This window comes from Pithys albifrons, chromosome 4, assembly GCF_047495875.1.
Source record: "Pithys albifrons albifrons isolate INPA30051 chromosome 4, PitAlb_v1, whole genome shotgun sequence".
NCBI classification, from domain to species: domain Eukaryota; kingdom Metazoa; phylum Chordata; class Aves; order Passeriformes; family Thamnophilidae; genus Pithys; species Pithys albifrons.
Window position 1 is genome coordinate 1,066,412 of NC_092461.1, and position 14,331 is coordinate 1,080,742.

General features: G+C 41.7%; 1 protein-coding gene across 2 annotated transcripts in view; it reads right to left on the reverse strand.

The window, feature by feature from the left end:
* CDKAL1 (CDKAL1 threonylcarbamoyladenosine tRNA methylthiotransferase) overlaps positions 1–14,331 on the reverse strand; it is a 278,423-nt gene that overhangs the window by 182,744 nt on the left and 81,348 nt on the right. For both annotated transcript variants that reach the window (XM_071553173.1, XM_071553174.1), the window contains exons 6-7: positions 5,755–5,851; positions 1,986–2,034 (exon numbers count right to left, since the gene is read on the reverse strand). In XM_071553173.1, coding sequence (XP_071409274.1) covers positions 1,986–2,034; positions 5,755–5,851 — 146 coding nt within the window. The remainder of the gene's footprint in view (positions 1–1,985; positions 2,035–5,754; positions 5,852–14,331) is intronic.

The window sequence follows — 14,331 nt, forward strand, 5'->3', positions numbered from 1 at the left end:
AAGTTAAAACTGGGTAACTTTCAATATATGATATTTTTCAGGCTTTTAATATACACACAGCCACACTACAAGGGTATGTCACCCATGCAAACTGTGGAGTTCTTTTTAAAAAAGGATGAAGAAAATTATGTTATTCACCTCTGACAGATACTCAAAACTCCCTGCTGTCAGCTGGCTCTGGCTTGGAAACTTGTATTTAATTCCCTGTCCCACATCACCTCCAGCTCCTGAACCCACCAGCCTCTTCAGAAGCTGTTCCTGATGATGCAGAGGGTTCCATTTCATTTGGGTTTACATTAATCTTCTACCGTGTATCTATTTTATATTGTAAAATATTCTTGATCAATAATGCTGTTAACTACAGTATTTTATTTCACTTGCACAATTCAAGTCCCTGGGTAGACTCTTTCCATAAAACAGTAAAAAAGAGCTTCACCTTCTCCAATAGTAGAGGATTAATACCAATTAGTGCATAATAAATTAGTGCATTAATAACTTGGTGCATCTCCTTTAGATAATTTTAAATAAATCTGAAATGGCACTGAATTCCCCATGTGTGGAATTCAGCAGCCCACTTTCAACTCACATGACTTCTAGTAAGCTACAACAACCAAAATCCTCCCAAAAATTCACACTTTTGGAAGTTTAAATGTTCCTCAATGTGTCCATGAACCTTTTTTTCCCAGGATTATGTCAATGTTTAAAATCTACAAATCCATTCAGTGAAAATCCTGACTGTAACAGCTGCTGTAGGTTATTTGTACTCTTTCTACTCACATAATACTCAGTCACAACAACCTGAGTAATGATGTTATCAAAAAGCAGCAATATCTGGATCAGTATGAATATAAAGGAAGGACATGCTAACCCAGGATAGCATCTTACTCCTTTCAGAATAAAAAAAAATTAGGAAAAAAACAGATAGGGATCTGAAACACTGTGCAGTTGTAAAAATCATGAAGCATCTTCATTTCCAACACATTGCCATAAACATTTGTGTTCCTGGGAAAACAGTTTGGCTTAAATAACAAATATGCTGAATGTATTTGTTCTTTGTACAGTACAGAAGGTTGTACCCCAAAACCCAAATGTCAATAAACTAAGGACAAAGTGGGAAAGGTTTTGGTTGGGGGTACATAAGAGGACAGGTTTGCCTTCTGAAAACATTCAAAGCAACATGAATCTTAAAGCCTTGAAGCCACAAGCTCTGGAGGCCTCACAGGACACTACACAATTTCTTGATAGGAGCTTTTTCCCCCTCTTGAAACTCTGCACTGCTCTAAATCTTCCTGCTGAAGCTCAAAAACATCACCAGCATTCAAGTTACAGACAATGTCTTGTGGACCAGACACTTGTTTATATTGAAAGTACAGCCAATTAAAGTAAACCTTGTAATTTAAAGCTTCATGGAACAGTAATTTTTATGGTCTGATAAGCAATGGAGTCAGACTTAGGTAACCCAGAAAGGCCAGACAAATATATTTATTTAACAGCAACTGTTTACTGGTCAGGCTGCAGAAACAACACTCTTTTTTCCCTCCCTCACTGCAAAGGACTGAGTGTCCACACACAAACACAGGCAGAGAGAACAGGGCACAGGAACATCCAACCAGAGGATAATTTATCTGCCCTGCTGAGGAAAGCTCAGGAAATAAGCCAAAACCTTGGAAAAGAAGAAACCACCAGGGAACTAAAAAGAAAGGAGAGGTGTAACAGTGAATAAGGAGAGTGCAGGAACTTCATAGAAGGCTCCACACCCACCCACACTGGTGCCACTCAAAGGATCTGGTGACAAGTGTCCCCTTCACATCTCCCTGTGAGCACAGCAGGTCCCAGAGCTCCTGGCAGCAAAACCCCTGGAATTCCCATCACCCCAAGCAGAGAAGGCACAGTGGGGCACTGCAGACACCAGCTGGGGCAGAAAGGAGCACTGGGTGATAACACACATCTCAGGCCAGAGCAATCATGCCAAGGGTGATCCTTACCTTTAATAGTTTCCTCCACAACTTCTACTACACGATCTATCTGCTGAACCTAAAAAAGTTAAAAGGGAAAGATCTAAGCAGTCAACAACTGGACATACTTCTATATAAACTCTTCAAAGTGTCTTCTTCTGGACTAAGGGGGAGCAAAGAGCTTTGGTCTGTGTTTTCAGACAGGTTTTTTCCTGTGCATCTTGGCCCATCTGCCAAAAGTACTTTAAAACTCACCACCAAATTTAAACAGTGAAATAAATACACGTTCAGTTTAATGCTCCCAGTGAAATACAGACAGAGGGAATTTGTGGGCAAAGATACTTGGACCAACCTCTTTCTGAAGTGACAGGATCAACACAAAAAAGCAGAGATTGTCTTCATACATCCCCTACAACCAAAGCCAGGTAAAAAGTGCTAAACCTCATTAAAACAGTTCTTTTTAGTGCAAATATTCAGTGTCTTAATGGTCTTTTCTGAGGAGAAGCCTCTGCACGCTTCTCTCAGTGGCTGCAGCCAGGAGAAAACAGACTGGCTGCAAAAGCAAATTAAGATCTATGAACATCCCATGTTTTCTGGAGGACACAGGCTCCCTTTTCATGGAACCCACTACACAAGCCCCACAGATACCACAGGGAAGCTGCTTTGCTCAAGCTGCATCACCAGAGAAGCTGAGGAATGGTCTGGCTCCAGTACTGCAAAACAAGGCAGTAATGTGGAACTCCATAGGACGAAAGAAAAGAGACTTATTTTCTCTCCACTTAATGCAGCAGATGGAGTCACTGCAGGCAGCACATCCACACCAGAGACACACAGCCCTTTGCCAGCTGTCCCAGTGCCTGTGCATTGGCAGTTCTGCCACTGTCTGAGGGATAATGGCCATCCTGGTCCCCTGGCAAGAGCATTAAATCCTGCCAAGGGAGCATTTCAGTTCCTTCAGGAAGCAGCTTTAATTCAAAAACCTTTCTTTTCTCACCAAGGAACAACCCCACATACCTTTAATTCTCATTGACACACATAAGAAAGAAAAGGTTACTACATGGATAAAATAATCAGTCTTAGGTACTAAAAGCTGCTACTCAATCCTACAGATTTTAACTCCAGTTCACCAACTCTCAGTTTCATCTCACCTTGTTTAGGCAGCTCTGTCAGTGTTGGATGTCAAAAGAATACTCAGCTTATCCCCTCTCTAAAGCCAGTAAAAGGGACATGCATGGCTTCAAAAGGCACTTCAGATCCTCTAAAAATCTGAATTATTTCAGAGACAATTATCTTCACTGACCATAAAGAGAGCTGAGCAAAACAGCCTCTCCAATTACAGCACAAATCCAGGGCTTGATCCAGAACTTCCCAAGGCTCCAGGGGGATGACACAGAGCCTGAACCCTCTGCTGCCAGTCCTGGCCATGGCAGTGGGCAAAGCTCTGCTTTGGGGGGGCATTCTGGGAGCAGAGCCCACACAAACTGCAAAGGGAAGAATTCCCTAGAAATGACTAATTTTCACTGTTAAAGACTGAACTGGTGACGGTTAATGCTCACCTAACTTAATTCCTACCCCTTTTGCTGCATAGGATAGTACAAAACTGCTGTAGAAATCTATTTGCATGGCCAATTTCAGCTTAAAAGCAGGTGCTTCCCTGACCTCCTTCCCTGAGTTTGCAGGTTCAGGTGTCCTGTTCTGAACATCAACAAGCAAACTCCAAAGCTGAGAGGGGCTGCCTGAGCTTGCACCCCTAATTGTCAAACTGCCTTTCAGAAGAAAATCTGACATACACAGACTGAAAACACAGACAACAGCTGCTCTCAGCTTTGCCTCTGTCACTGCCTCAGGTTTCAGACCTGTCTGAGCTGAAGGATCTTTCACTTAAAGTACAATAATTTGTACCACAGCAATGCCAGTGAGAAGAGAGTGTGTCCTTGTTGTGAAGAACACATTTCATCATTTCCAGGTCTAGTTACAAAGTACTTGCAGACTTTGCATTAACAACTGAACTGCTGATAGAAATCTCTCTGTAATAAATACAAAACTACAAATACTTTTTACTAAACACTGGTTCTCAGTATCAAAATGAAGATAAAGAGGTTCATTTCCAAAAATTACATGTTACCTCAGAGGAGACTTAAAGAAAACCCACAAAAAACCTGCAAACAAAACAACAAAACAACAACAACAACCCCAAACCCAACCAACCAAACCCAACCAACCAAACCCAACCAACCAAACCCAACCAACCAAACCCAACCAACCAAACCCAACCAACCAAACCCAACCAACCAAACCCAACCAACCAAACCCAACCAACCAAACCCAACCAACCAAACCCAACCAACCAAACCCAACCAACCAAAACAAACCAAAAACAACAACACACTGAACACACCACCAAAAACCAAACAAACAAAAACACCAAAAAAAAACCACAACAAAAAATCAAACAACACAGAAAGAAAAATAATTATTTAAAAAAAAATCAAGCTTCAGGTCTCCCAATTTCTTCTAAGTTAAATTCATCAAATTACACTCTTGCTCAAAGAATAATGACTCACTCTTTTCCCCCTCCTCTGTCTTTTCACATGTTGATATCATTATACTCACTATAACAACCAATTATGGATCACATCACTAAGTGGCCTCTGAGCCAAAAGGAAACCCATTCACCAATCTCTGGTTTTCCTGCCCCTCAGCACAGAGTAAGCTGCAGTTCATCAGTGAGCCTTGCAGGTGACAGAACCCAGTTCTGCTGCAATCTCTGTATAAAGGAGATTTCAGGGTGGAATGGAAAGTTTGCTCCCTCCTTACACTGTAACTACAGCTGTAATTTAATCCATACACAACAGCACAGCCCCTGAACACAATTTCTGGGCCCTGAGTTCATTTATAGGAATATACACAGCTCAAAGTGGCAGCTGGGCAAAAAAATGGGAGGGGAAATATCCTAAGTGACAGCAGTAATTAAAATCTGAAATAGCAAAAAGTTCATCTTTATAAAGAAATAGAATAAACCAGTTAATGGAGCAATCTTCTTACTAATTACAAACTGTTATTTTGCTTCTAAACTTCCCAAGGCTGCTGATTCCAGCCCTCTGATCCAGGAACACTGAAGGCACTTCACTGAGTAAATCCAGTCAAAGCTCTCTGGTTCCCTTTTCAAGGGAACATTTGGTAATTGTTTAACTGCTCAGTCACCACTGGATGTAACTGCCTCAAATTTAAACAAAAAAATCACTGCTGTTTATCATTCCTCTTAATAATGTGAAGTAAAAAACCCACCACCAAACCCTCAGCTGTGCCCATGTGATTTCTGTGCTCCAGTCTCCTACACTTCTTCCACTGCTGTTAACAAAGGTATTAATTAAGGCCTGTCTTAAAGCAAATAAACTGTCATATTAGTGCCATGATCTGGTAATCAAAGGGGAGCTGGATTAAGGGTTGGACTTGATGATCTCAGAGGTCTCTTCTCTATGACTCTATGATTTTTAGGAATATGGTAATTGGTAACTCCATCCTGGATGAAGCCTGGAAATTTCCAGGCTAAAAAGGGCACTGGAAGTCAGATCCAACAAGAGCATCCCTGTCCTTGTCCCACGTGCCACAACCAAAGCCAATCACCTGGATGAAGGCAGGTCTAAGTGTGTACCACAACAAAACCAGGGCTGGGGTGGCTGGAACCTTCTCTGCTGGTTTTTCCAAGGGCAAGTCAACCAATGCTATTATATATTGACACTGACCAACTGCAAACACTTATGAAAACCTTTGGTTCTGGATTTCTAAAGATACCTACCCCAATAATGCTGAGGCCTTTCAGGTAGTCCTGCCGAGGCTGGGCTTGGGGCACACAACCTGCCACCACCACTTTCTTCTTCCCTTCTTGGGCTTTCCTAAAGGAGGACAAACAGTGTGTTGATATTTTCTGAAAATTATCATTCCCAGATTCAAAGCAGTCGTATCATGCACCTGATACAGGAAAGAACTGCAAGGAAAACATTCCAAAATCAGAAGCAACTCGGATGTGTTTGAACCTCAGACACCAAATGAACCAACACACCAAAAGAACTTTGGTCTTTTCCAACCCAATCGATTCTATGACTTAACTCTGTGTGAGGCTCTCGGGCTCCAGCACACACAGGGCTCAGTTTGGGTGGAACTACAGAGACCTCTGTGTGTCTTGGACAAAAACACCCTCTTGAAAGCCCTAATTAAGTTCAGTTAATCTGTACTTGCCACAATGAGAGCAGAGAAACTGGTCAAAAATATGGGGCAGAGATATTCACCTGCAGGCAATGGAAGGGGCACAGGCAGGAGCTGCAGCTCAGAACAACCCCATTTATGCAGCACCAGGCAGAGCTGAGCAGTTACATCAGCCTTATGGTGTTTATTTAAAATGTTTATTTACTCTAAAATGAGCAGTTATGTAAAAACATTCCAGCATATTGAGCACTTTCAAGCTTTAAGTGCTTTCCTCTGGTGGAGAAACATTTGTCTGGGTACCAACTCACACAACTCCTGAGCTTTGATGCTCTCTCAGCACCATGGAGGAAACCAAAACCCCCAGATGAAATGGTAAACACTGTTCATTTCAGCAGCAACATTGTGACTCCCTTTGAATCCCACACTGAACACCAGACCAGCACTGAGTGTTGGAAGCAGAACCAGCAGCTGCACAAGGACAGTGAGATGCAACCCCTGCCTGTGCTCATTAACTCAGGATCAGCCCAATATTAGCACTGAACCCAACCCCATTACTGCATTACAATGTGCAAAACGTTAAAGAAGGGAAGCACTGGATGATCTGAGCACATTTGCCAGGTCTGACACATTATGGGCTGCTCCAAGAACCATCTTTGACAGCTGGATGCTGTATCACAACCTCCTGGCAGACTCCTGTCAAACTGGAACCTCAGAAATCCATATTTGCTCCAGCAATACATGAATCCATCAAGTGTGTACTGGTATGTTGGAATGGGCCAAGACACATCCTAACACTCTTCAGGAAAATAATCCAAAATCCACAATTACTCAGGCCATTTTATACTCTTCACTCCAAGCTGAGTGCACAGAGTGATACTCAGCAAGCACAGGGATGTTCTAGGAGGATCTGCACATCCCCAGAAAAGGCATATTTGACAAAAAATAAACCCAAAAAACTCAAACCAGACTGTACCACACAGTCACACTACTCACAATTCTCACTTCACACTTTAGGACAAACCTATTGACAAATTACAGCTCAAAATGAAACCTCCCAACAACACACAAATTGTAACATTAAAGGAGATCACAGGCTGTTCTGCCAAATACCTCGTGTTGGCTGCTGCACTAAAATGAGGTATTTTAAAGGAAAAGAACAGATATTCTATACAAAGTCAAAAGTGAAATAAGAAGAAAAAGGATTATGCAAATCTCTATAAAGTATTTGTTTTAGTGGGACTCAGGAAATCTTCAGACATCCATCATAAAGAACCTCATTGGTCCTGTACTTGCATGCAAAGGTGTATCATGTAAATACAAATATTTACATCTCTTTATTATTAATATTCCTGATGATAGAGAACTATGATGAAACACTAATTTAGTGTATTTCTTAGGCAGGGAATATTTCTTGGGTTTCCAAAGTCTGCAATCCCTCATTTCTTAGTGGTAAATATTGAAGAGTTTTGCAGAACTTTAGTGGAGGTTACCTAGTCCATATAAAAAAAATTAAAAAAAATAAAAATGATGCTTCATGCACTACCTAAAAACATCCCCCAGCACCAGGTGACCCTCCACTAACTCCCTGCCTGTCTAATCTCCCACCTCAGCCTGGAGGCAGAACAATGAGCTCTGTCCCAGCACACCAGGCACAACCCTCAGCATCTGGTCTAATCTAATCCCAACAGCCCCTGGAAAACCTGGGAGCAGCACAGAAAGAAAGGCTTTTATTCAAGGCTTTTTATCCCAGAGAAAAAAAAATAAACAAAGTTTCCCTTGACACATTAAATGGCATTTTAATGTTATTTCACAGCTTTAACATTTTGCTTTATCTTCTGGGACTACAACTGGAGCTGGGGGGAAAAGTTAAACTGAATATTCTTCATAATAAGCACTGCCTGCATTTAACTTTTTCCAAGCTGCAAAGGTCTCTACAGAATGAAGAATTTTGTACACTGAGGGTTTTTTCCTTTAAAATGCAATTAAGTGGAAATGCCAGAACTCAATTTTCAATCACAGCCAATTCTCATTAAATCCATAACACACCACACAATACAGGAAAACCACCATAAAGGAAAAACCATTGCAAGGAAATTATGCCTTTTTTTTGCCTCTTTTTCAAGACACCACTTCTCAAAATATGCATTCCAGTACTGCATTATCATCTCCTTCTAATCTTGTTTAATGAGCCCTGCTCATACCAACAAAAGGCTACAAAAATTACTCTTCAGAAATCTGGTTAGCACAATTAGAAGAGCCTTTTTCCTTCAGAAACATGGACAACACTGAGAATAACACCTGATGGAACCTGGGAGGTGGCATGAACAAAAACATCTTCTCTTTTACACCCTTTTTATTTTTCAATTACATGAACCTTACCTGGAACTTTCACTTTAATTGACTCAGGAAACATCTTTTCCAAACACACACTATTCTGAAAGATACACACAAGATACACACCTGAATAGAAATTTAATTAGGGCAATTCTTTCTTTAAGAAGGGAATTATTCAAGCTACTTCCTAAGATAGAAATGCTTTCCCCATGCAACTCTGAACTGAGGTTGGAAAGGTGTGCTCTGAGCAAAAATAAACAAATAAAAGCCCAAAAATATCCTCCCCAACAGAGCTTTTCACACAGGGGGAAATGTCAGCTCTGAGAATATTCTCATGCTACAAACCAAATTATTGTCCAAGTTTCTGAGAGGAATGGAAGGTTCTTCTCACTCAGCTACCAGGATGGGAGTGGAGTGGCTGCAGCTCTGCCTGCAAAAGGCAACACGACTGGAAACCAGACCCAGCCAAACCTGTGCCCCAGTTTTGCTCCAGTTTTCTCTAAATGGAACTTTATAGGCAGCAATTAAAGATTCAAGAGCCATTTCTGGGCAGTCATTACTCAAACAAATTACTATTTTAGTGCTAACAATGGTCTTTTTTTCCTGCAAAGGCTGACAAATTAATAGTACAGAGATTTTCTCAAATTGAAAAATCAAAGCAGAACATACTCAGGAACAATATAGGATAAAGAAATATAACCTAAATCTCACCTTAGCCCTGCTGGTAACTTTTGTAGCCCCAAGCAAGGCTGAAATGACCAACATGAGACAATTCCAGGATGGCCTTTGCTCAGGCTGGGCCAGCTCCTGTCCCTCCAGATGATTTAAAAAACCAGTTAAAAAAATGAATATAACATAACTTGAAAGCAAATCTGCAGAACCCATAATTAGAAATTATCAGCCTTACAACAACAAAAATTGTTTTTAAAAGGAAAATGTAATCAATGACAATCTGCTCCTTACAACATTTCCTCTTGGCTGTGCTGAGGTTTTCCCTTGTTGGATAAAATCCATATATGCTTTAAATTAATTTTTTTCCTTATTATAAGAAAATGGGATTTTTTTTTTTAGTTTTTCTGTTTATTTAAGAGATTGAGGGACAGAAAATACCAGAAACAGAACTTGTCCTCTCAAGCAGAAGCCCCAGGGAGGTGCTGCAGGTGCCACAAACTGCAACTGCCTTTAAAATAAAATTACCAGCTCCTGCATATCCTCAAAGCCTTTACAGCACAGAAGTCTTGGGTTGAGCTGGCAAAATGTCAACTGCCCAACACAGAGTCAGGTTCTCTCCCTCTGGCTGAGAAAAGGGAGAAGAAAAAAACCTAGAAACTCATTTAAACTTAAACTATAAATATTTATAGAGCAAAGAGAAAATTAAGAGCAAACTACAATATAACACACACTTTCACAAGTTAGAAATAACAACAATTTTCTGCCTCCCACTGAAAACCAGAATCTATCACTCCAGACCAAACCCTGGTTCTGGATCGGGTTCTAGAGCGCATCAGGGTCTAGATCAGGTCCTAGATCTCCAGGGAGATGTCCCCAGCCCTGAGGCACGTTCTTTGCATCCCTCTCCCCCACACCTTTGGTGCACCATCTCACCTTCTTAGCCTTCCCCCACCCCAAGTATCTTACGGCTTTTCCTGCAGCCTTTGAGTGGCTCTAAAACTGTTCCACCCCTTATTTCACACCAAACTACATCAAACTTATATTTTATGGGTCTATATTTATCTATAGACAACACCAACTGAAGTGACATTTCTGTTCTGTTCCTTCAGACTGAAGGTCCGAGTCTGTGGTCACATGTACAGATTCAGGAGTGTTGTGCTCCTGAAGAAAACACATTTTGCCTTGTTCTAGCCAGGCATTTTTACTGACATTATCAAAAGCAAATCCCTGGGTGACCTGAGTGATGACTGCACTTTGCTTTGGGCTGGACACAGCTGGGGAAATGCTGCACTCAGCTGTTGTCCCTGATGCTTGAGCAGGGGAAGGGAGAAGATGCTCTTAAGGAAGCTCAAGAGCACATCAGGCAGAGTCAAAAGTGGCTTTAGTGCCCTCCCACTGTGAGGTGGGACTGAGAGAGCAGCCACAGCTGCTCCTCCAGCAATTCATGCAGCACAACTCCTTCCACTCTGCTTGGGCTTTGCCATGTGAAGGGTTGGGAAAACATTTATTGCTGAGAGAAGGAAGAGAGAGACAAGCCCTGGAATAGCTCTCAGAAATCACCAGACAACTAAAACTAGTTCAAAATACATTATTTAAAGAGCTAAAAAATGCAGCTTCCATCAGAGCTGAAGGGGCAATTTCTCTAAGCATATCAGCCTGTCTAAGAATGTTTCCTAAAATAACCAAGATATCATTCTAGCTGGGTTTCACAATAGATACTGTACAAGCCTAACACACTGCCAGGCCTTTATAAGGGTAATAATAAATGCATGGGCTCATAAAAGTTTCAGGTTGCAGCACATCTGAAATAAGGAGCAGCAGGAGGGATCTGAGCCCAGCAAATCACAGCCAACACTGCCCCAGGATTGCAGTTTTATTTCCCATCCCAGGGATCAGGAAGGTCAGGAAAGGCCCCACTGCAGCATGTTATTGATCAGGGGCTTTTCAGAGACAATAATCTACCATGAGAGTAAGGAACCATCTTTAAAGATTATTGTGCAAATATTATGCAAAGTGAGGTAAATGCTTTACAGATAAAGTTTCTGTAACCATCTTTAACCTTTTCCTCATGAGTGACCACTCACAGGTCAGCACAGGAAAGGGAGACAGTTCATGGGGCTCCCAAACCTTCCTGGTGCAATATATATTTGTGCTCTTACTAAAGCTTTAATGGAAAAGGCTTTTCAAGTCAAAGCTCCCTCCCTGGACTGGCACACAGTAAATTCATGCCAAAGAATCATTCAAGTTTCTCTGTAACACACAAACAGTTCAAAAAGTGATGATATAAACCTGTAATTATCCTTAAGAAATATTAATTTCTCAGACAGCATTTCCTATGAACCAATTTGCACTTTGAATTAATTTCCCTCTTTAATAGAACATCCATCTCTGCAGACTCCAGACACCTCACACCAGGAAACTCCACTAAATAATGCAGTGCTCTGCATTAAGCCCACTTAGCTCAGCTCAGAATTCCACTGAATCTCTCTGGAAATTGTCACCCTGTTAGGAAACTTCAGAGGAGAAACCCCTCTGCTCCCACCAGCAGTTCCAAACCAACTCTGGTCTGTTTTGCCCCAACTCTGCAGACTCAGAGCAGGGGAGAAGTGCTAAGGGCACAGCTCACACCCTTGAAATCTGCTCTAAAACATTTCTCCTGCCTTTCTTCAGAATTTTCAGAGCAACTCAAGTACCTTTTCCAGGCTCTGATTGCACTGAGCACATGTTTTCTCTGAAATCCCAATTCATTAATAAAGATCATGACTTTTTCCTACCATGGCCTATATACAAAGATTCAAAGTATTAAACAGGCAATTGAGCCTTTTTTCTGAACAGTCACACAGAGGAAGATCTTTGCCTGCCAACAGGCAGAAATTTGTCTTTAAACAGGTGCCAGAAGAAGCCAGAACTTTTCTTTTGCATAAAGCCCAGATGGGGAGATTGGAAATCCTGTGCCCTGTTCACATCTCCTCTAGCAGACAACGCCCTCCAGGTTTCCCTGACACTCAGGGCAGCAAAGGGAGTTTGAGCCTCATTTAAGATGATACAAAACTCTGTACCTGTAGGAAATGGGCCCACCTGCATCAGCAGAAGTTAATTCTTCAGTAAGGGGCAGGATGTATGAAAATAAATGTGTTAATGCTTAGTTATACCTCAAAATACACCACAGGATTGCAGAGGTAAAAGGTGAGTTCTGCATTGCTGTAACCAGCAGCTCAACCTGGGATTTTTAGCACATCTGCTATTTACCAGCATAAAACAGCAAGGAGCAAACACTCAGGTCCCTACCCTGGTTTTAGCAATATCCTTACACAGGGATGGGCAGTCCTGCACTGAACACTTGTCCTTTTTCTTTATTTTTCCCCTCAAACTAAAGCCCTTACCCTGCTCTGAGCTCTGATCATGGGTCAAGTGAAGGCCAGACCTACTCTGCTGACCTTCAGAAGAGCTGAGAGCCCTCCCTCAGTCCCCTGGAACTCCTTGGGATGCTGTTAGAGCTCCATTCTCCCTCCTGCTCCCACGAGCAAACCCACAATGGCTCTTCTTTCCGCCCCCATTCACAATAAATATCAATTTATTTCTGCCCGTTTGTGCCACTTGCTGAAAGAGCTCTCAGATGTCACATGCAGAGTGTGTTCCCTCTGACAGGAGTTGGCAGGGCCAGACAAACCCCTCGTGTAAAGCAAGGTTAGTTGGAAGAGATGCTGCATTACCACACTCAGCCCTCTGTATGGGAATAACTGCACCTAAACTCTGTCCCCTCCACTCTGAAATGTCATCAGTACCAGAAAATCACAATGCCAGTAACAGAGATACCAAATTAGACAACACAAACCCAGAAATGAATGATTTGCTGCAGCAAACTCCTCTCAAACTGTGCCCCTGACAACCTTTGCTTTAAAAAGCACCCCAGGAGAAAAAGCCAATAAATATTTTACTGTTCATACGTTGCTTTATCAATTTTAAAGCACAAAAGCAGAGCATGTGGGCTGTTGACAATGAGTTGTAACATTCAGTAGGACTGCCCAAGCTCTGAAAGTGCATGAATAATTTGAGAGCTTGCACATAACTCTTCAAAGTTATAAATTTTAAAAAGCCAACCCCTTCATTCATGTTCTGTACTCTAAACTATGTGCACTTGACCTTGACATCAAAATGGGCCACGATGCTCTCCACGTTTTCAACTTGCTATACAGTTCAATTCATGTTCCAAAGTATTCCAGCTCTGTTGGTGTTCCAAATCCTGATATTATCAATACAACACAAAATGGCTTTATTATTATTTTTCCTTCTGCCAAACTGGATATAATAAAAAGGATGCATAGGTTGAAACAAAACGTTTTTATATTTCCTTCTACCAAACTGGACATAATAAAATGGATGCATAGGTTGAAATAAAATGGTTTTATTACTATATTTCCTTCTGCCAAACTGGACATAATAAAAGGGATGGAGAGGATGAAACCTGGCAGAGTTCACAGGCTGTGAGACAGGAACCCTTTTAGCAGACTGCAGGCAAAGCAAGAACAAAGTTAAAATGTGGAGTAGAAGAGTCAAGTCTCACAAAAACCAAACCCACTGTCCCTCAGCCACCCTCTCAGCAGTGCCAGATACCCTGGGCAGCCTCAGGGAAACAGTTCTGAGGTCAACCTACACTGGTAAACAAAGTAAGAGGTCATGTCAGTTTGTATTTGCATGTTTAATATCTTGTTAAACACACTGATCTGATTTATTATCTTGAGCTTATGAGGCAAATTGAAGAGGCCTTGAACTCCTCTGGCACTCACTGAGGGCACCTACTTGATCTAATTGGGTGCTTCTCCTTCCTGTTCAAATACAGTCTTAGAACTGGCAAACAAAAACCCTCACCAAGAAATAGAAGTGAAGACCCTTGTAATTGTGTCCAGGAACCATCTATGTGGGCAGAGGAAAGAGCCACCAAATACCTTCTGCATTTTACAGCATCAGCATCATAAAAAATGGGGAGGAGAGGGGGACAAACATCAACACCACTAAAATGTTCCTTTTCCAGTGGAAAGAGAACATGTCTATGTAACACACAACACCTTTGCCTTCAGTTTCCAAGGGCTGTTTCAAATTCTAAATCTCCTCTTCCCTACCTGGCTGGTTGTTACCCACTTCTCAGAGGGGCACAGATCTACAC